General features: G+C 53.5%; 1 protein-coding gene across 1 annotated transcript; it reads right to left on the reverse strand.

The window, feature by feature from the left end:
* Positions 1-1,401: 1,401 nt before the first annotated feature.
* On the reverse strand, positions 1,402-22,281 carry LOC131207902 (uncharacterized). The gene is made up of 11 exons (XM_058200536.1): positions 21,155-22,281; positions 7,981-8,344; positions 7,708-7,900; positions 6,776-6,926; positions 5,988-6,661; positions 5,603-5,645; positions 4,581-4,718; positions 2,629-2,992; positions 2,229-2,563; positions 1,750-2,165; positions 1,402-1,687 (listed from the first exon to the last, which is right to left on the reverse strand). The coding sequence occupies exons 1-11, from the start codon at positions 21,198-21,200 to the stop codon at positions 1,469-1,471; spliced, it is 2,943 nt and encodes a 980-aa protein (XP_058056519.1). The 5' UTR covers positions 21,201-22,281; the 3' UTR covers positions 1,402-1,468.
* Between the last annotated feature and the right edge of the window lie 489 nt (positions 22,282-22,770).

The raw sequence follows: 22,770 nt of genomic DNA on the forward strand, positions 1-22,770 counted from the left end.
GACGAACGGGAGCACCAGCACGACGAAGACGACCGTATGGTACGAAAGAATGTTACCGATCACGTACATCACCAGCATCCCGATGTTGTTCATCAGCGCCAGGAATGTGCCCAGAATGCCGCGGATCCTGCAACAGAAATTAAGCCCACTGGTGTGACGGTTGCTTCAAGGTACGAGGGAGTGTTGCGACACAATCTACTTCTTATCCGCAACATCGGCCACGAAGAGCGGAAACACGACGATGATTCCTCCGCCCGTTAATCCCGCCAGAAAGCGAGCCACGTACAGGTGGTACACGGATGTGGCCAAGTACACGGTTATCCAAAACGCCTGTGGAAAACGGAGGCAAAATGAGGCTTAAGAGGCAGCCGGTAACCACTGCATCTGGCCTTACCGAGTGCGGAACAGCGAGGGCCTGAATGGTGCGTTTGATGCCCAGTTTTTCCACCAGAAAACTGTAGAAAAATGCTCCAAAGAGACCTCCCAGGCAAAGGATGGAACCGATCCACGATCCCTGTTCCACGGTGACCGGGCCAGACTCAAGGTGCGTTTGGTTTTCATCCATCAGCACCGGCAAATACGGGGACACCCATGCCAGGGCTGTCCCGTGCGACAGGTTGATGATGTTAACTGGGGTCGGGCAGAATGAGGGGTGACCTACGGTTATCGGTTATCGTGATCACCGCCCTTAACTTACCGATGCATGTGGCGTAGACTTGGTTCCGTACACCGCTGCTGGTGGCCTTCATCGTGGCAGTAGTTGGAAAGCCTGGCGGATCGGTCTGCTCAACAACGGCCGTACTTGTCTGCTGCAAATTTCGGACGTGATTCTCACGGCTCCTGCTGAGGTCCACCACAATCTGGCACCGTTTTGTTTGGTGGCAACCCCGGTAACCAATTTACCGGGCGTTGATGGCGTTGTTTGATAAGGCATAAATCAATCGCGCTAAGTACGGTGTCTGGAGTCGGGAACACAAAGCTGGGTCGCGTCCAGCTATTGTAAACACACCCTGTCCCTAGACGGTCTGATCCCACACGGAGCCCATGCTAGACTCGTCGGGCGACATCCGTCGGGGTAGTTGCTTGGGGCTCGCGCTTGCAAGATGTGGTGGCTATTTTGAAATTCAATCTGATGTTGCTTCCTATCTCTGTTCTTGCGCGTGTGTGACCTAGCAGTGTAAACAGTGAGCATTGTTATGCCGGCTGCCCTCCCCCCCGCCTTGAGGGAAGGGTTATTTTTTCAGCACACTACCGGAGATGAGCAAAGCCATTAACGTTCGTTGCGAAATGACGGAAAGATAGAACGAAAGGTAGACCCCGCGAGTGATGAGTTTGGTAAGTCGCATACGTGAGTTTAACATGAGAAAGAACGCGTCGCGTTTTTTGATCGCTTCAGGCTTCAGTCTGGTTCTAGAGTACTTCGTTTATTTCCATCCAGTTTCCAGTTTGGTTGCTTTGCTGGTTTATGTTATCGCTTCGCGCTTTCCGTTTGTACATTAAGGTTTTTTCCTTTCGTTTCCGGAATCAGAAATATGATTACGAACACCGAAACGGCACACACCCCGGACGATATCCACACGGTTCCGTGAATCTGTATGCTCTCCATCAGGATCGGGTACAGTTTGACGACCACGAAGGCGAACATGCACAGCAAAGTGCCACTGATGGTGCTCCCGACACTGCGCAGCTACAAAATGGAGACGCCGTGAGATCGTGCTAGCAAGGACCACCTCGTTCGGCGCTACCTACCTTCGGTGGCATCACTTCGGGCAAGATGAAAAACGGAACGTTGGTAATACCGATGGCGGCCAGGAAGAGGGTCATCGAGAGCGCCAGCACCGGCAACCACTCGAAGCCCCGCAGATCGTACTCGCTAGTCCGCAGGTAAGAGTACGCTCCGAGCACTCCGAGCGATAGGCCGACTCCCAGCGCCGACATTAGGAGCAACACTTTCCGCCCAACACGATCAACGATGGCGAACGACATCAGGTTGCCGCTAATGTTGATGATCGCTACGATCGTGAGCGCCAGGTTCGGATCGATTCCGGTGCCCGCCATCTGGAAGATCGTCCCGGCGTACGTGAGAATGGCGAAGATGCCGCTGAACTGGTTGAGCGCCATCACAAACACCCCTATGAAGAGTCCTTTCTTTGCCTCCGGTGTGGCTGCCGGGGGAACGGGTCGGGTTACTCTTCTATTACGGGTTCCAGGGTTTTCCAGATACTTACTAAAGTCTGCCCAACGGAGCCGCGTCTGGGTGGTTCCCGAGAGGGCGAACGTTTTCATTTCCTCAAACTCCACGTAGAAGTCGGCCGTTTTGTGGTTCTCGTCCGGCACGTTACGGTAGAACATCAGCGATTGCTCGGCCTGCGACAGCAGCCCCTTCCGCAGCAGACACTGGGGAGTTTCGGGAAGGAAACTGACTAGCACCAGAAACGCCACCGGAGCGACGAGCATGATCTTGGGAATCGTATCGTACGCGAGGTAGTTCCCGGTGGAGTAGATAAACAGTAGCCCGAGGTTGATGAAGATGATCGTCAGCGAACCGAGCGTTCCGCGGATTCTACGGACGGTACGAACCAGAACACTGAATGACCGTATGCGTGTGCCGGAATCCGGCTCCCGTACCTTTTGTCCGCAATATCGGCAATGTACAGGGGCACCACGCTGACCACTCCGCCGCCGGTGAGTCCGCTACAGAACCGGGCCCAGTAGATGTACCAAATGTTGTCACCAACGAGCACCAGCGTCCACAGGACCAGGTGTGGGACGGCCATCAGCAGGAGCCCGGTCTTCTTGCCGAAGTACGTGTGGATCAGCGCGAACAGGATCGTCCCCGTGGTGCCTCCGATACAGAGTGCAGCCCCCACCCATGACGCTTCCTCGACCGTGATCGGCCCCGACGGGAGCGGCGTTTCGGGCGATCGCAGGAGCGGTATGATCGGTGCAGGCCATCCTACCGTCACACCGTAGCTGGCGGTGATGATGTGAACTGGTGGTGATAGAATAGGAATAGACGATCAATCTAGTGTGCGCTCAGTTCGGTCCCGTTCGGCTCGGGATTTTCACGATTGCTTCACACTTCTCAGAATGGCCAGCACTTGATTTCGGCATTGCTTCGCACAAACGCACTGGCGGGGGGGACGCCGTCGTGCAGCAGCGTCCTGCTCCATCCGCACTCACTCCGTAACGCGCGCGCACTTTGTTTACTCCCCAGGGCAGAGTCGCCTACTAATCTGCCCGCTGCATTTGACAGTTATCTAACACATTCTAATAATACTATTGCTCCCGCATGCGCATAGCTCGCACCAAGAACGAACGACGATCGAAGGTGCAACTGTATTGGGTCGGGTTTGCATTTTGTAACCCTTTCCACGGCCGGACCGATTGGTTGATCCTGATCCATCTGTCACATTTTAAAATCAGCATTCAAAAGGGCTCCCATTACAACCCTGCATTAAGTTCAACTATGCAAAGCTGTTTGGAGCGTATTGTTTTCGTACCAAAAACGAAACGATGTTGTTGTTTGGGAAATCGGGGCAGAATCGCCTGAATTATTCAGCTCCCGACAACGAGGTTCGCGGTTTCTCACACGCGGATCGGGCGATGGGTTATCCCACCCAATGTATGTGCATTTCAATCACCGGAACCGTATGCTCGATCAACGTGTTCCACTGTGGAGGCCCGATGCTAATTCTTCGTTAGCAACTCGAATGTGCTGAACATTTGGTTTTTCAATTCGAACGACGAAGAAATGCCAAAAGGCGGCTCGCGAAAGTTGCCCGCCGGATCATTCTCCGCAGGACATGTTCTAACATCCGCAACGATGGGTATCTGTGTGTGCACATCCGTTCCGAGCAAATAGCGGCGACCCCCCTTCCCCGGCTAATGAACAGATCACACTCAAATCGATTCTCGGAGGCCGGCCGAAAGGAGGCCGAGGTTCCGAACAGAGGTTCCCGCTTCCGGCCGTCTAGAAGCTTTCTAATGCTAAACATTGTTTGATGACGACCGTGACACGCTGGCGGCGGGTAACTTTGCCATTCGCACAGTGCTTATCACTCCGCCACTCTCTCGGGGGGGGGGCCTTACCCTGGTGTTGGCCGACTCGCCATTTTTTTTGTTGTTGTTGCGGTTGTGGCTTTCTTCATCGTATCCGTCATCGGTCTGCGCTCCGTTCCGTGTCTGTTTGTCCATTTATTATTAAATGTTTGCCAACAGAGATCGGTTGGCCAACGACGACGGCGGCGGCAGTCGCTCGGAACGGCGCCGGTGTCGCCGGTCATTCGTTCGCACCTATTCCTACTCCATTCTCCGGGTTTGGGGTGGTTTTTTTTCCTGCTTGTTGCTGTTGGCCGCAGCAATGGCTGCGGGGGGTTCCACAGGTGCCGAGACACAACCGATTGCGGCCGCCAGGCAACTAACTAGCAAGCAACCGGGCAACCACTATCCAAACTATCGCCCGCTCCCCAAAGTTCATTGAACTGGCGAGTGGCGGTGGTAGTGGGAGTTTATGCGTCACTAGCCGCGCGCCACACCTGGCGATGACGCGCCGCTGTCATCCCGTCCGGGCGACTTACCGGCCGCTATGGATCCGAACTGTGTCCAGTAACGTCGTGAGAGAAATTCTAAGAACATCGTCGCTCCCCGGCTGCGGCTAACGAATGTACTGCTGCTGCTGCTGCTGCTCACCCCGGTATCGAAGGGGCGCTTGTGTTCTTCTCACGCACCGCCGTTACACTGGCGTAGCATGCGTTTCCGGTGCCTACGGTTGACGCAGCGCGGGTTGCACCGATCCGGTGGAGGTGGGTACGGAGGGGTACGACGGCACAGACTGGGTCCAAATCAGGCTCTCTGCATGCGCGGTGCGCATACGTTTATCTTTATTGCCGGGGTCCTCCGTTTGTGCTCGTCAGATTTACGATCCAAAGTACGGCCGTTTATTTAGCGTGGCCAGCGGTAAGCGATAAGCAAAGTTGCAATGATCTATGGAACCTTTATCTGGACTCAGCATCTTTCGCAAACACAACTCTAGGTCCGGTGGTGTGTTCGAGAGACTTCGGAATTAAAGCTTCGGTGCCGGCTAATGTCCTCATTACGCTCCTCGGCACAGATTAAAATGGGAAAGTAAAACGAAACGTAATCATATTCACTTAAAATGAGGAATAAGAGCTCCTTAAAGCCTGCTGCATCAAAAGAGAACCATCGCCTTGGGTTCGAATTACCATTCGCCGATCATAGTGGGCTCTGGGTGAAAGCAAAAGGACCGTTGTTTCGGATAATCGCCAGAGTCAAAGTCAGAGAGAGAGTGCGTTTCGGTCTAAATTCCATTAGTAGTGGTGTATAACTTTATTCATTACTTTTACTTCGATCGCAAGACGCGGTTGCGCGGTTAACAAATAATTTTCATTAAAGCTTAGTAAAATGTTGTTGTGTGGTTGTTTTTTTTTGTATTTCCTGTTGTAAAATGCTTGTTGTATCTTGTACCGATATTTGCCGGTCCCACAACAGTCAACAATTCCTCGAATCGCTGCGACTTTTCAGCGTCCACTATCCCAAGGTAGGTCTTAAATGCGAGTCCTCCGAGAGGCTAGCTGCTTACGGTTCGTAATAGTTGTACCATAATGTATCGTATGATTTTCCTTCTGTTTTCCCGGTATAAAAGTACACCCAGTATCGCTACGCTAAGACTACGCATGCACCGTGAACCGGCCCCACCCCCCTGCTGCATTGCTTCCTCTCTTGGGTGTCTGCTTTTCCGTTCTGTTTCCCTACTTCAGCTCCTCCTCGGTTTCGTATAGGAAAAACGGGCATGTGTCATGAAAAAGTGTATAATACAATTACAGATGCTGAATGCTGGCATATCAAGGTAAAACGTAACGAAAACAAAATTACAGTAATAGGGTATAATAATAATCGTCAGGATGTAACGGGTTTAGGCGCCGGGGCCGGGGTGCCACCACCGGACCCGTTTAGGTCATATGTCAGACGGGCGTCGGTGCGACATCTTTGTGGGCAGTCTTTTTGCCGTTGTTGAGAGATTCGGAGATCTGCTCGAAGTTCTTGCCCTTCGTCTCCGGCATGCAGGTGAGCACGAAGGTGGCGGACGCGACGCAGCAGCAGGTGAAGAACCACATGCACGAGTACATTCCGAGGTGCTCGACCGCGGTCGGGAAGTACTTAACGACTAGGCACGTCACGCTGGAGAACTCCAGCAGACAGAACGTCACGATCGAGCCGCGGATCTTCGGGTCCAGGATTTCGGTCATGATGATGAATGGCACAATACCGATACCGATGGCGTTGACGAAGACGAGCGCGGACATGCTGGCCACCGGGATCCACCGGAAGCACGCCACATCGACGTCCATCTCCTGAAGGAACGTGTAGGTACCCATGGTGACCGAGCAGACGGCGCAGCCGAGTGTCGAGATGACCAGTAGCACACGCCGGCCCGCCTTCTCGACCATCAGTGTCGCGACGTACGACCCGATCAGCTGCAGGGTGGCCACGACGATGGATGACATCGCCGGGCTGAGGTTCGAGTGTGACCCTTCGAAGATGTTGGCCGTGTAGGTGATGAGCGGGATCGAGCCGGATCCGGCCGGGAACAGAATCACCACCACGCAGATCAGGATAGGCTTCCACCGGGATCGGGTCACTGTTGTGAGATTCAAAAGGGGCGGAGGTCACACCGTGAAGCGATAGCGAACAACGGGCGCGATGTTAGGGCGAATGATCGTACGGGGAACGCAATGCGTACAAAGGCACTCACGGAAGTCTTTGATGTGGATCTGGTTGGAGTCCTTCTTCTTCGGGCTGCCATCGTTGTGGATGTCTTTGAAGCGGGCCACCTCGGCGGTGAACTGTGATGTTTCACTATCTGCTTCCTCCCCACGGTAGAACCGCAACGCTCTAATCGCTTTCTGTAAAGCAAAAAACAAATGGAAAAATCGGAATTGGAATTTTGAAAAAACTCGAAACAAAGACAAAGCAGTGCAATCAGCTTATTATGGGGAGGCACTTCGTTCAGGAGCTACCGATAAGGAACTAACCTAACCCTACCCTGGTCGGCCGGGACTAGTGCAAGCTGAAGTAGCGTGAGGTTTCGAAGAATTGTTTACAAATCGAACATCCGGGCACATAGTTTGACGAAAACTGGCAGATGGTGTTAATTAGCGCTGGGCCGCACCGACTCGGATGCTGGATGGACGCAGACATCATTAGCCTCTTTGGCCTGCCCAATTCACGCCAGGCGATGATAAAGCAACTTCCTAGTAAATGGACTTGGTGACCGCCCATCAAAAATTGGCCGTAACTCGCAGTGCGCAGGACGACACGCATTTTGTGGCTTATATAACGCATAGTTCCAATCACTGTGCTTGGTGACAGAAAGCGGTGAAGCGAATTGCGCAAGCCGTAGGTCAGGGGTGGCCTTGAGAGTGACATAAGAAGCGATTTCCGAGGACTGACGTTCTAAATTAGGGGTGACCCTGATCGTTACACAACAAGTTTTCGCGTCCGACTAGAAGAGCTAGTTTCAGCTGAAGAAACTAGGGATCGAGGGTTAAACTCAAGGAACATATCAGGGAACCAATGTACCTTCTAACGTAATTGGAGTGTTTTTGGAGTTTCATGCTTTTTAATTGCGAGACTCGTCGTTACGCTTGCTGTAGATGGTATCAGAATGGCTGCGGCTAATCTTACCTCCTTCTTCTTCTTGACGAACAGATACTGTGGAGATTCTGGCAAGAAGCAGCAGCCCAACGAATAGACCACGCACAGGAGCAGCGCAAGGTACGTCACGGCCCAACAGTTGATGTAGTGAGATATGATGAATCCGAGCAAGATTCCGGCATTGCACGAGATCGCGAGCATCGTTCCCAGCGTTCCTCGTATTCTGTGGGGATCATTCGGGCAGCCACACCAGTGGTTAATGTACGCGAAACCCTCCGGTTGGTGATCTAGACACTACCCTACCTATCTTCCGATATCTCCGACACGAACAGAGGCACAATCGACAGCGTTCCACCACCGGCGAACCCGCCAAAGATCCGGGATGTGTAGATGATGCTAAGGTTGGTGGCGAACGGCATCACGACCCAGCTGATCAGCTGTGTGATGCCGATCAGCATCAGGGCGGCCTTGCGGCCCGCTATTTCGGCCACCCAACCGCAAACCAGGGGCGCCAGCATGCAGCCGATGGTACCGATCGACCCGATCGTACCCTGCTCCTCGCTGGAGATCTTGCCCGTCACCAGCGGCGTGTCGTCGGAAGACATCAGGATAATGTTGGGCGAAAGCCATCCTATGGACAGGCCGTAAATGAGTGTGGCGAGATTTGCTGTAACGAAGAGAAGAGTGTTTTGGTCTGAGATCTGTTCCGGTAGTTCCATCGGGCTGATAGTACAAATGTTGTTCTGGAGTGCATTGCGGTATGTGCTCGCTTAATGTGTTGAGGTAATTCAACGCTCCCCGCATGTGGCCCTGGTTCTGTTTCGAGAGCCTGCGGAGGATGGGTTGATAACGCATATCACATTGCCCTTGACAGAAAATAGCTACGACGCGGCTCAGTATGGTTTTAGTACCGCGTGGCACTCTCCGTTACATGCGGGTTAGCAGAACGTGTCCAACCCTCGTCTTCGAATATGACTAACACCCCTTGTCAGCACGCAGCTGACGTAATACAAAAGGTTTTCTTTTTCCAGCGTGGACCAAACCCCCCATTAGAACCTTCGAGGGGACGAAACTGTACAGCAGCCAACATCTAAATCGGATGCGCTCTGGTGATGCAAAAACATTTTCTTTTGGCTCAGTTGCCCAATAGTCTAGCTGTGACCTAACGGGGCCGGAAGCCACCGATGCTTGAACGTTCTTGCTGATAGCCCGCCACGATGACCCGTTGGACTCTACGGCGTCAGTTTCGATTTTGTTTTCGTTATTTGAAGAAGATGGACACCACAGCTACCGACGGTCGGCGATAATTGAGTTTTATGTCGGGAGTGGCCAAACTCAATCAACTGCATTTGCAGCAATCGAATCAAATGTGCAGTAAAACGACTGCACCTTACTGCGCAGCCAGCTCCGCTGGTAAATCGGACCGTTGGAGGTCGACACCCTGGGTGAGTGTGTTGGTGGGGAGCTCGGGTTCGTCCGTTCAAGATTTGCTCCGAAATGGGCCCCTGTGGGGTGGCGAGCGTGAATTGATAAGCGGAACGTTGTTCTGGCCATTTGCACGGAGTATGCGGCCCGAATGGTGGTCGCTAATCAAAGTGCAAACACCATAATAACCCACAACTCGCACGCCGGCCGTTGAAGTGCGATCCTTCGTGGGGCAGATCACAGCAGGCCGTTGCTAGGTGGTGGGAGCCACGAAATACAAACAGGAGCCGGAGTGCTCCGTTTTATGCGGGACAACGGCACGCTCGTTACTCGATTGCTTCAGAACGACGGATGGTCGACTTACGGGTTTTGGGTTACTCAATGGGTCTGGTGTAACTATATGGTGACATTGGGAACTTATCACACGCGCCCACTTGGATCGGAAGTGTCACTCGCTTCGATTCATTCTCCAATTTGGAATGTGCATTTCGAGCGCAGCGGATGAATCATTGCATTGGCAGCAAGCCCGGAAGTCGGTGGCATTCCAAGGAATATTCAGAAATACCCAAAAGCAGTTCGCGAGTTGCGGGTCACTCGAACCGCGGGCGCGGTCACTGATCGCCCGGATGAACCCTTCTTGCACGCACTTTGGAACTCACGGTTCGGACGGGTTGTTCATCGGGTTCCCAGCGGACGAAGCCACGAATTGACGAAGAAGTAACTCGCTATCCGCGACTGAAAGAGCAAGTGAGAGAGTGAGTGAGAACCGGTGCGCCGGTCCGGTCCGCGTATTAGAATATTCAGAGTGGATTGCCCTGAGCCGGCAGCTAGAGGCCGGCGTCAAGGGAAACCGGACCGGAGCAATCAAGTCCACGGCAATAGAATGCCGATCGAACGCAAGTCGGATAGCTACATCCAGCAGCGAGGTCAGTAAATTGATGAGGCACACATGCTCCGTTTTTTTTTTGTTTTGACAAACACTCTCCAGACACCACCCTATCGCTATATGGCGGTGTTCGCGACCGTCCGACGGGTGCGTTGTTATCTTTGCGATTGTAGTGATGAGCTCGCCAGAACTAGGCCACCACCGACACCCGACAATCGACGTTCGATCGGCTGACTGACTGTGAGGACCGAAACGCATCGCATCGTGCGGCCTGTTCCGTTTTCGGAGCCACCACCGAGAGCAAACAACGGGCGGGCCAAACAAAAAAGCCCCACATTTGGTTCTTGTTTATCTCCCCATCGGACCACATCTGGTTCGATTTGGGGCCATCGTTTTGGAGGATTATCAGCAGCACCGAGTTCGGCGGGGTAAGAAAAAGAATTGGCCACGGAATGTGGTGTCTACGAGGTTACGCACCGCATGGCGGCCAGTGTGCGTAAACGGAATTTTGCGTACGTGCAAAATGTCTCTGCAACGTCAACGAGTGTCGTGCGTAGGGCAGCAGTTAAGTGAGGCTCTCGTACTACTCCGTTTGGTTCTCCGATTGCCTTGGGTGGCCTCGGTACACGCCAAAACAGCCGCCAGCAGCTGGTTAACACTCACGGACATACTGCTTAGGGTCGGAGTTTTCGAATAATCGAACTAACGGCAGGCCCGGGCGCCGTAGTACGGCGAGCCAAGTCTGGTCGGTTGACCTTACGCTGGTCACACGGTATACGCAAAAAAATACGCGGGTTTCCGTTTTTGTTTTTTGGGCAGTTGTTAACAATTTCGGTGTTGGTTGTCGAACCGTTCGGGAAGGGGGGATTGATGTGACGGCAATTCGCTGGCTGGAGTACTTCCTGCGGTATAGGAATGTAGTAACAAGTATTGACTAGCTACTAGGGTGATCGTAAAGTTTTTTGACTTTCGATACCATAGGGTGGTGCTACGAGTCTAATTTTTTTTGTTACGTTGGTACACTCTTCAAACGAACTTATGTGAAGTTTCATTGCAATCGGTCACTTACTTTTTTTTACGAGCCATTTATTATCGACATGTCACAGACGTTGTTATGACGTCATCATTTGATGAAAAACGCTTTCTGCGCTCATTTTTTTTGGGTCTGAAAACAGATGGAAGTCGCTAGGTGTCACATCTGGTGAGCACTGAGGATACTGCAACAATTCGAACTTTAATTCATGGATTTTTGCCATTTTCGAAAAGCTCTTGTGACAGGGCTCATTGGCCTGATGAAAGAGGATTTCTTTTCCTTTTCTTTTAAAAATTTATTATTTTACTAGTTTACAAGTAATTCGCAAACAAAATTTCATTCGCATTTCACAACACTGATGCTAACATCTTTTCAGGCAATTTCTAGACGAACTCGTTTCAGAACCGAAGAAAAAAGATTACACCACTTTTTAGCCTCTTGTTTTGATTCAGGATCATGGTTATAGACCAAAGTCGTATCGACAGTGATGATTGAATGCACCAAATACACTTTAGCCTATCGAAAACGCTTTAAATGTTGTCAAGAAAGATGCATTCGAGTGCATTTTTAGCGAATGCGGCACCCATTTTGCAAACAGCTTTCTGCAACCCAATACTTCAGTCGAAATATTAGTAATACTGCTCAATGAGATGGCTAGACGATATACTAATTCTCTTTCAGTGATTCGGTGATTTTCACTACGATATTGTTTATTTTTTCTACGATTTCAGGTGTTGTGTCTGTTTTTTGACGTTTTTGACATGGATCGACTTGAAAGCTAGTACGGCCACATTTGAACTCAGAAACCCCCCTTTCAACCCTCTAATTGAAGGTGAAGAGTCCTTATACACTTTTAACCATCGTTCATGAATCTCCTTGGCTTTTAAACCTTTCAAAAATAAAAATGAAGTCACTGCACAATACAATGCAATTTCCATTGTAAAAAATGCTGTGACATGTCGATACTAAATGGCTCGTAAAAAAGAGTAAGTGATCGATGGAAATGAAACTTCACATACATTTGTTTGAAGAGTGTACGAACATAACAAAAAAATTAGGCACCGCACTATGGTATCGAACGTCAAAACATAATGATCAAATCAGTACACTAATTTATTTATTTTCCTTTCATTTATTTATAGACCCTCAACCATTTGACAAGCCTCAGTCTGGACTTGTTAACCTTTTTGAGAAGACTCCAAAACAACGACCACGCACCCTGTAACCAGCAAGTGCGTATGACTGTGTGTTCGGTAATTGTTCGGCGCTGAACCAATCGATTGAACCAATCAAAATGGGTTCCTCGAGCGACGGAGTAAGACAAGTGCCATCGGTTTGCCTCGTTTGAAAACTATTACCTACTACTACTACTACTACTACTACTACTACTACTACTACTACTGCTGCTGCTGCTGTTGGTAGCCACGGTGCCTGGTGATGGCACGTACCGCGCGAGCTGAAGATGAAAGTGAAACGCTACCGGCGGGTTGTGAGAAGAGAAAAAAAACCTCACACACTGGCTGAAACCACAGCTGCTCTCCGTGATCTCCGTGCGGGTCTCCATCTCTCCCACCGTGAGGGTTGTTGGGTGGGCAAAATAAAAACGACAAAATTAAAATATGTCATGGGCGTGCCAGAGTAGTCGTCGGCGTCGTCGGTAGCCGTCGCCCGGATCTCCCGGTTCAGCCGAGAAGCAGGACCTAGTTTCTGTAATGAGTCACCACTGCTCATTATTAACCTTGGACACCTTCGGTCGGTCCAAGAGACCGTCGGTAACTTTTCTTCGGCTTCGGCTGGTGGTCACCTGGACAGGTTTCCATACCGGCGATGACAGACCTTCCGTCGCAGCTGGTGCCCCGTCAGGGCCCCCCCTGTCGTTGACTTTCGAGAGATGAGGATTAATGTTTGTCCAATCGCACCGCTCCGGTCGCCCGGCTTGATCGCAAACACGTTGATGGCTATCGCGCGCGATAATGACCTACACTTTACATGGCGGCGTCATTTGCAGTCACTTTCCTGGCACGGTTATCAGTCAGCTGCCAGTTTGTGTAACTAAACCTCGGGCTTTCGGCAGCAATCCAACCCTCTAACAACAATTGTGCCCACGAAACGGCCGCCGGGAGAAATTGGAGAAACCAGCCGAGTTTAATTGGCGGCAGCAAAAGATGTCGTTGCGTGCCCTCCCCGTGTCTGTCTGGGGCATAACCGAATAAAAAAGACATTTGAAAATGGAAAACATGGTGGCGGTGGCGGCGAGATGTGGGAGAAATCGAAACCGGTCTCAGGGAAGGTAGCTCCCACACGGGCCGCTGATATTTTGGGTACCGCCACATCGTGGTCATCGGCGTGTGGCGACCGGATTACGAATCCTGCTACCGTTTGGTGCCACCACCACCGGGGGACCGGGGGACCATTTGGTAATAATTTCACTTTTCATTCCACCAGACCCGGGGGCCGAGCCCGACAGATGGACCGACAGCAGCAGCAGCAGCAACAGAAGAAGAAGAAAGTTTCGTCCGGGGTGATAGTGGCTGCTACGTTTTCGCTCACTGCCCTGGCGGGCTTCTCGGAGAGGTTGCAAGAGGTTGCCGGATTGGTCTGGACTGACTACTGGAGAAGACCCTCGAGAAGCGCCGGAAGACCCGGAGAAGACCCCGCTCAGGGCGAAGAGGCGATATACAGTTAGTTCGTGGCTGTGAATTTAGTTTTCGTGCGTGCGACGCTCTCCAAGAGCCCCACCGTGGCCCCATCTTGGGGCGGGGCGGGATGGAATGCAAATTTCAGCTATGGCCGCGCAGATGAACGCACTTAGACTTCCAAATGAGCCACCGATAAAGTTTGTTCCGTGTCTCCGTGGCCACGGTGTCGTCGACAATTTATGCGTGGAAAGTCAATAATCGGTATTTGAACACCCGGGTGGACGTGCTGTTCGCGGTGGCACATGGATCTGCCGCCCGGTTGGTGCGGGTCTGAGGTCCACTCCGACACTTGGAACCTCTTGGAACTGTTGGAAGACTTTATTGCAACAAGAGTCCAGAAAAGAGTGCCAGGGCAGTCCAGTTTTGTCTGAACAGTGACGCACCGCAAGTTCACCATGACCCGGCAAAAGTCATCCATCAGGAGTCGGATTTTATCGGCCCACGAAAACCGTTTCTAAAAACGAAATTGGAAAGCAAAGAGAGTGAAAGAGAAAGAGGGAGAAAGAGAAAGAGAGAGCAGAGATCTCGAGAGGAACAATCGTTAATCATTTTAATTTGCTCCTTCGCCCGGCGAACCCGGTGGACAGATCGGAACAGTTATCTTTCGCAGTCGGTCGGTTCGCACAGCGCAGGACTAATTGCAGTCCCATCAGGTGGGTTGCATGTCGCAAGTGGCCGGCAGCGGCTGTGAGTGCACTGCGCTTTAGATGTTAATTGATTAAACATTGGTCATTTGTAGAGAATGCAACCCGATACGCAGCCCTGGACCGTGGACCCCGTGCGGAGATATGCGCAAAGCCCCGAATTTGGGTGGAGACTCTCGCATTAAGCGGCGGTCGTCAAAAAGACCACACTTGGCCGCGCCACGCACACACACATGTGTATGGTTGACATCAAAGAGGCCCCAGGAAGCCCGCGGACGACGGCGGCCGAAACAAGTTTGCAGTCGACGGTGTGGTTCCGACGACGATATGATAGTTATAATTAGTTTTGTAAAATGTATTCTCCCGGGCCCGGACTTTCGGAACGGTGCGCGTTTCTCGTGTGCCGCCCGACCAGAACCTGTCCAGTTGTCGGAGGCACCTGAGTGACCGAAGCGTCGGCTTTGATCTTCGCGTGTCTCTTTCTCGCCCGACTTGCGAGATGAGGCTCCAGATTCGGTGGTTCCTGTGCCTTCCTTGCGCAACGCGACGCGACGTGCGATCGCTCCGACTAAGCACTTGGCGGGGCCGGGAACTTGTTGGCCGACCCGTCCCGACCGGCGTGAATACATTTTTCAGGTTCAATGAAATGCGCGTACTGCGGCGCAGCTCGCAAGGTCAGCTTGAAGGTGAAATTACTCTCCGGAGTCAAAGGCATTATTATTTGGCAGATTCCCGCCGGTGGTTTCTGCTCTCCCCGTGGTGCCTTCGTTCGTGCCTCTGGAAGCTGTAATTTGGCAGGTTTTTTTTTTGCGCTCCCAGTCATATTCGCAGTCAGATCTCGGCAGGGGCCCTCCACGGCGGACGAGGTGGCCGCCGATCTGCCGATCTTCATCGCATCGGCGGCTTCTTCGCTGTGCGTTCTTGCGCGGACCAACCGGTCGACGGAATATGAGGTTTCGTTTTCGGTACAAGTATGTCTGCGCGCCGGGCCGGAATGTGGTAAGAAGGATGATCTTCGCGCGGGATCCACGGGGCCAGCATAGACGGAGACGGATGCAAGCGGGCCAAGGGGCATATTAAATAAGAAATGCATACACCCCACCGAGGACAACCAGGTTTGGTGGGGGCCGCGACGCGAGCGGCGCGAGAACACGAGAACCTGCCGACGACTTCGACTTCGAACGCCGCCTTCTGGACCCGTTTTGGGTCAACAACTTTGCATTGTATCTCACACGATGGGGGGCGGGGGGCCTTATTTTCCATTAGCGCCTTCAGAACAGGGAGCTCTCCTCTTGGGGTGTATCGAGGTCAGAACGTCAGAACAGGACGGGCTAATATCGATTCGTTCAAACGGCCAAGCCCAAGTATCTGGTTCACAAGCGACGCCCCGGTGTTGTGGTTCCGTCGGTCGCCCTGGCAACGCGTCCTGGTGTTGATGACCAGCGCCGAAAAAAGGCCGACCACACGCGGAGGTCGTGGCCCTCGCGAGGGTCTGCCCCAGGCATAACGACTCACGGATTGCTAGGATGCACTTTGTTGCCGGTAGCGCAGGTTTACTACGATTGCATCACGTCCAGCCGATTTCGCGATTGACATTCGCTATTCGTTTAGCAGGCGCGGTTCGTGAGACCAAACACGAAGAATCCGCCACGGAACGGGCCCGGCAGGGATGCCTTGGAGCACGGACCACAACCGACGCCCGACGATGAGGCCGATGAGGAAGAAAGGAAAAGTATCTGCCACTTGTTTCGTCGGACGAAGCCAGATGATCTTCCCCGCCGAGAGCCCCGGGACGCCCAGTCTTCGCAGTACGGCTTCCGTCCGGCAGAGACGCCATGCAGAAGACGCGCAGGGATTGCGCAAGTTCTTGGAGTCTTCCTTTCCCCGCGCCCCGGCCTCCCTGGCCGGAGGTGAACCGGTGTACGGACACCACCACCGGCCGGTGGGCCGGTTGCTACATCACAGCGGGACACCGAAGACGACTCGACGGTGATCTTGAGCACCGCGCCGCGTTTTCATGTTCTTTACCGTCGTAGTCGTCTTCGGGCCGATGGTGTAACCTTTCGTCGTGGATCGTGGTCCGTGCGCGAAAGAAGCGCAAAGCGGAGAAGCGCGATATCGGATTTTGGAGTTGTTTCGCCAAAGATGGCGGGCGCACGTGTGGACGTGGACTCCTGGTGGCGCGTGTGGGTAGCGCCGGCGCACCGGAACCACACCGCGGGAGCACCGTTTGTGCAGACCTGAATTTTAATCACTCCGTCCGCTTTAATTTCCAATCAGCGGCGATGGTGGCGATGGCGCCGTCTGTGTAACTTTCAAACGAAACCGAACTCTGCCCGGACTGCCAAAAACCAACCAGGACACACGGGTTCGCCGGTGGACGTGCCCTACAGACACGCGGGTTTGTCGCGCAAAAATAAGTTTAGGTGAATAAATAATACATAAGGCCTGGGGGGTGAGCTCTATCAATGCCTTCCGATTGGGGTGTGTGATGTCTGTGTGCTAAAACCAGTTTATCTCTCTCTCTCTCTCTCTCGCGGTTTGCTCTCAGGCTTCAGGCGTGTCAGGGTTGGTGGCACCGCGACAAGCACCGGCGGCGACGAGTAGCGTCTTTGCGTGCCCAACATTCAAACCGAAGCTGCCGACGGCGAAACGAAACCGAAAGGGGAATATTTATTGGACAGCTCCGAGGACTTCGAGGAGACGAGCGACCGGGCTTTTCGGCGGTGGCCGGGTGATGGCGGCACCCGTGTATGGCACACCGAAAATTTATGGAGCGCATCGATGGCCATGGCTTCCTCCTGCATAATTCTTGTATTAAAAAGGCAATCCTCGCATGTGGAGGATGTTTCGGTTTTTTGCGCAGCAGACACACTGATTGAGCATGCAGCCGCCGAGTAGTGTAGGCTGCACTGACCGGACACCTTTAGCTTAAGTCCGCGAGGCTAGACACTGTTATTGCCCAATCAAACGGCGAAGCTGTTGGCGAATACTTTCGCAAAGTCCCACGCAATGCCCCAGCGAACTCGGGAGCCACTACACCGCAGGGGAACGAAGTACTACACCGCGAGGTTCGTGGTGGGCACTTTGGGACACCAGATAGTAGGTCGCGGTCGAGCAGCAAACGGGTTTTTCGGGAGCCTTGCAAATCGCGTGAGTTATGTAGCCCACCAGCCACAGGCACCCGATGATAGGCTGGCGATTTCACAAAACCAAAGCCGGCGCGGGTTGTTGGTTTCCGGGCGGCGCCATCGCCGCGAAAGTAAAACGTCTAGTGGCACCGGAGCCCCAATTTGACCCAATAAGCGGCGCGGTTCTCGGCTCGCGGATCGGTACCGAAACGGAGCGCCTTCGAGCGGGGCTTCCCGCTGGGCTCGAGAGATTCGAGAGTGAAAGCACGCCGCGGTCTCCACAGAACGCCTCCCGGGAACCACTAGGATAGATGATCATGCGGCCTCGGAGTGGTGGTCGGGCTTGATCGGATCCTCACGGGAGGATGTCGCAATGGCTTGAGGGGGGCGGGGGGCAACCAGACAGCTGGTCTGGTCTCGCTTTCTGTCCGAGTATTTTGCCAGCAAGTCCAACGACGACGAGAGCCGCAGGGCACCGCGCTCTAGTATGGGTGTCAAAATGACCGGTTTCGTCGGACTTTCGGTGACTGCCTTCGTGGCAGAAGTTTGTTTGTTTTGATCCTCCCCGGTGTCCCACAGCCTCCCGCTCGGGGCGAGTCTCTCGCGCTCCCAAACAGGTTGCAGCGCCTGTTGGACCACTCGGTGCGCGATTTCGGTTCGCCGCCAGAAACAAGTTTTCGAAGTCGGCGAAATTTCCATCTGGTTAAGCTTTCGGATTATGGCCACCACTAGGCTCTCTACGAGTCGTGCAGTACTACTGGAGCTACTGCTTCTCAATTCTTCAGATCGGCTCGATCGGAGCGGATTGAACGGCAATTGCTCGTATCGTTCGGACCTTGGCTCTGCAATGGATAGCCGAGCGGCGGAAGCAATCGCCATCACCGCTAACAATGTAATTAAAGCACCACACATGGACGGTTTCCTTCCGTGGGGCTCAATTGGGGGGGGTCTCAACGCCAACTCCACTCCAATGATACGGCTCTCTGCCTCTGCCCGCCGCCGGTGCCTTACAACATCCTAACCGCCGGTAGTGTCGCTGTCTAGCTTTCGATTTCCTTCCCAACTCCGAGTCTCCGCCAGCTTTGTGCCGGCTTTGCTACTATCAGCCCCCCTTTCCTTCGTTCCACCCACAGCTGTCCCGTGGTCTTTCACCCTCTCTTCTCGCCGTCCTTTCGACCAGCGACCGGCGTTTCGCTTTTGCTTTCGTCAGCCTTTGTGGCTTCCTTTTTTTTTGCTACCCATTGGCCGGCGTTGGCTTTTTAGAGCTCTTCAGAGCGCCGGCTCTCTCTTTCCTTCCCATCGATCGATCCTTTCTTTCTCGCTCTCTGAGCCGTTTCTGCGCGAGGGGCGCGCGCTAGTGATGCTGCGTGGCGCTGATAGAAGAGCTTTTCTCTATAGTTTCTTCTCTGCCGCTCCTTTCTATTTCGTTTTCGTTCACTTTCTGACCTTCAACTCCACAGGTGGTCGAGGATCGGTCGAGTCATGACCCAAAGCAATTTAGCCTATTTCTCGGCGATTTATCTCCACTTATTGATCGGCGGTCGGTCGTGTCATTCTCTCCTGCGTTTCTGCTTCTTCTTCGGCTCTGGTGGCGTTATCGTGTTTTCGTGTTGTTTCTACACCTCCGTTTTCTCGTTTCACTATTTCGACACCACGATCGCTCGGGGGATCCACGGTTTTTTTTTGCCCTCGCGGTCTTTGTTGCTGCTGTTAGCGTGTTTTGATTTGCGTCACTTTACTTATTATTCAATAAGCGTCGCAAAAAATGGGAGCAACATGAAGGGAAAGGATTTGTTTGGCTCGGTTACTGTTTTTAGCCTCTACTTTTTTGGATGCCCATCGAAAGGAGCATTAGTTTCCCGTTTCACACGAAACCGGGGCTGCATTCTGCTGGCTCATGACAAATCGTGGCCACTGTCTAATGTTACACATCGGACGAATCGGGAAAACAACCACAACAACATCGCTGCCGTTTTGGGCAACTTTTTGTCACCTTCATTGATTGATATCCCGAAGAAAAAAAAAAGAACGGTTCAAAACCGAAGAAATAAAGAAACCGACACCATCCCTTTGGGACGGATAGTGTTTCTGAGCTGCTAAACGATCCCCTAAACGAAAACGGCGAAGGGGCCGGAGGCCCGCCCGGAAGGAAGTCCTCGTGAAGACGGGCCCCACAGATACTACCGTGAGGGTCGCATGTTTACATTTCGCACTCGGATCGCCCCAATCGACCGCTGACGGTGCCAAAACCATCCATTTCACCTTGGCACGGGTTCGGTCACTAAAATACCGAAAAACCTTTCCCAACCGCAACCGAACACCTGGCCGTTCTCGGCCGCGGAGGGTAAATATGGCTTTTTGATTTGGTGAAATTGCAGAAAATTGATCGCCTGGTCGCCGTTCGTTCGTGTCATTTGAAGCGCCGTGTGGCGCAAGTACGCATCCAGCCGGCGCTTCCTGGAACCGCGCCGATACCGTTCGGTATTCGAAGGAATTCCACATCACGATGGGGCATGGGAATCGGAAGTCAGCCTGGTAACGGGCCACTCGATGTCACGCCACTTCACGGGCACTGGGACCGGAATTTAATCGAACCGAAAAGTGAAGTGTTCGGTGTGGAGTTCCCCAGAACTTCGATTGACCAACGTGTTGGTCCCCTCCGGTAGCTCGAAGGATGAGAATTTGATTGCATCCGACGGGAAATCAAAAAACCAGTTTACGGTCGGCAGATGCAGATGATTGGCATCGGATTGGATGGGCTACCCGCCGGGGATTAGGTCTTAGGCGAAGGATCTTCAAACGGACGGACGAACCAGAAATTTGATACAAAACCCGAAATTAATGATCCGAATAAGGCAAACGCTTCCTGCTGCTGCACTCGGATGCATTCACCCGGCCCCGGCGGTGTAATGTTTCATTCCCTCTGTGGGCGAATCCAATGTGCTGTTGGCCAGTGCGTTTATTGGCTTCCGCTTGAAAGGGGGGGTAAATTATGCATCCATTTTTGGGACCCTCCTAACCGGCTCTGCGGTGCTAAGAATGGTCTCTCTACGATCAGCTACGGCAGCGATGCGTGTGCGTGGTATGCTTTCGGTTTGCGCAGTCCTCCAGCTGTGTGCGTTCGGGTTCGTGCGTGCGTGTCACGCATACAACCGTGCCCCGGTGCCGGTGGTGGTGGTGGGCTAGGTTTTCGGGCCGAAACCATTTCCCAATCGGTTTCGGTTTCCAACCGAACCGGAGATGCGTGCCGTTTGCGTGCGCGCGCCCCATGCCATAAATTAGTGTCTCCATTCCATTAATTGAACCCATAGACTATATGCAGGGCGTGCTAATTGGCCGCGTGACGGTGCCATTGCGCATATCTCGCTTTAGACACTGTTGGCTACTTTACAGAATTGACAAGCATTTTACAGGATGCTAAGGACATGGTAAGAATCCGCATAATCGAACCGTCACAGCGACACAATCACCCTCCCCGGGCTAGACCTGAAAAGAAAGTGACAGTGTACGTGGTGACGGAAGGCCGCGGGCCACCGGAGCGTGAAAGTGAAACCGAAAGTGACTCGACACCGTCGGAAACTAGAACACAGCACGCACAGGGTGCTCCATTTGGAGGGTGTAAAAGAACGTCCTACTTCACCATTCCCCGTGCCACTTACCACAGTACGTCGCCAGGTACTGGTTACGGACTCCTTTCGCGACCATTTTGCGGGGCGGTGCTCGGATCGGGATCGGGATTACGGGTTGCCGAGCTACGCGACTGAGGTTCAAACGGTTTTTGTACGATCAAAAATCAGTGGCAGTGCAGCCGGGGAGTCAGGATTCCTGAGGACTGAATTCCGTTCGCGGTCACACACTCGCACGCACGCACACGCCACAGGAAAGTGCCTATTTTTGTGCCGGCGCAAGGAACCGAGTTACTTCGGGCCTAGAACGAGCACCCTGCACGGCCCTCCGGTAAGTAGGGCAAAGAGGAAGCACACACGCGTGTTACGCAACGCGTCACATAGCACGCGGCCGGTCTTCACCGATCTTCACGATCTTTCGTGAATTTCGGGCCTAGCTCACGACACGAGGCCGCCACCAGTGCATCAGTGCATCGTCGGCCGGGTGCGTCGTGTCACTCGTGCTTTCACTTTTACCCCGGCCGTTACCGGGTTTCCGCGGGACACCGATATTCGGGGGCTCCTGCGAGGCGCACTCCGAAACGATTGCACGATGCGTCCGCTGTGGTCCGAATCCGCGGCACGACTGACGCCACCGCCGACGACGACGACGCAGCGATCGCGCAACCCGTCACTGTCTCTCTCTCTTTCTCTCTCACTCGCTCGGGCTCGCCGGATTCTTTCACTTCGGCAGCGCGGCCCCGCGGTCGGATGTCGGCCCAGGGAAGGACACTTTGGTCTACGCGCGCCACACAAACACGCACACGCGCGCGGAGAGCGACCCCACGTGTAATGCACCGTGACCGCCCGCCCGTGCCCGCCGTGAAGCCGAACCCCGAAATGTAAACAGTACGCCAGCGGCACGTCGACGTTCACGCAATAATGTTCACTCTCGATCGCGATCGTTCGCGAGCTCTCACTCGCTCACTCACTCACTCTCGCTCTCACCACCCGCGCGTTACAGCGCAATGTGCGCGGTGAAGCGGCGCGGCGAAGCAACAAAGTGTTGCGCGTTGCGCAAAGGACGACCCTCCGGTTCCTGTTGATGCCACCGACGATCGACGGCGACTGCGATCGGTTCCGGTTGCGCACCGGCAATTGTACCCGCCCGGGAGCCTGGCCGCTGATCCTCCGTCGCTGTCCCGGCTCCGTCTCCCGGCTCCGTCGCCGGCTGATAATGTGGTCGCGGCCGACACGATGACGCGATGCTGTTGCCGTCGCCGGTGCGATGATGTGCGATATTTTTTATTTACCCGTTCTGACATCGTTCCGCGCGCGCCCCGGTTCGTGGGGTCGCGGTCGCCCAGCCCGGCAGGGGGGGAGGGGCAGGCGAGCTTTGTTTATTTTTTCCCTTCTCCGCTTCTTCTTCTGCTTCTTGGGTTGCTTGTTGACTTTCGCTTTTTTTTCGGCACGCTTTGCGCCAGTCCGCACCACTGCGGGTCGCTGTCTCGCTCGCACATCGGTGCGGCTGACGGAACGGATAATTCGGTGGCCGTTTCCGTGATTCGGTTTGACTCGTGGTTCAAACGCGCGCACTCTATCGGAAAGATACGCGACCGCGGAACCGCACCGTATCTGGATCGCTCGCGTACTGACCGGTGGCCGACGAT

The sequence above is a fragment of the Anopheles bellator genome, chromosome 2 (genome assembly GCF_943735745.2).
Source record: "Anopheles bellator chromosome 2, idAnoBellAS_SP24_06.2, whole genome shotgun sequence".
Taxonomy (NCBI): domain Eukaryota; kingdom Metazoa; phylum Arthropoda; class Insecta; order Diptera; family Culicidae; genus Anopheles; species Anopheles bellator.

Coding starts and splice junctions, on each gene's coding strand:
- LOC131207902 (XM_058200536.1), bottom strand. CDS start 21,200: ATGGTCGCGAAAGGAGTCCGTAACCAGTACCTGGCGACGTACTGTG. Junction 5,646..5,987: donor ATGTCGCACCGACGCCCGTC/TGACATATGACC, acceptor CCGGGAAAACAG/AAGGAAAATCATACGATACA. Junction 2,993..4,580: donor GTTCGGATCCATAGCGGCCG/GTAAGTCGCCCG, acceptor TATCACCACCAG/TTCACATCATCACCGCCAGC.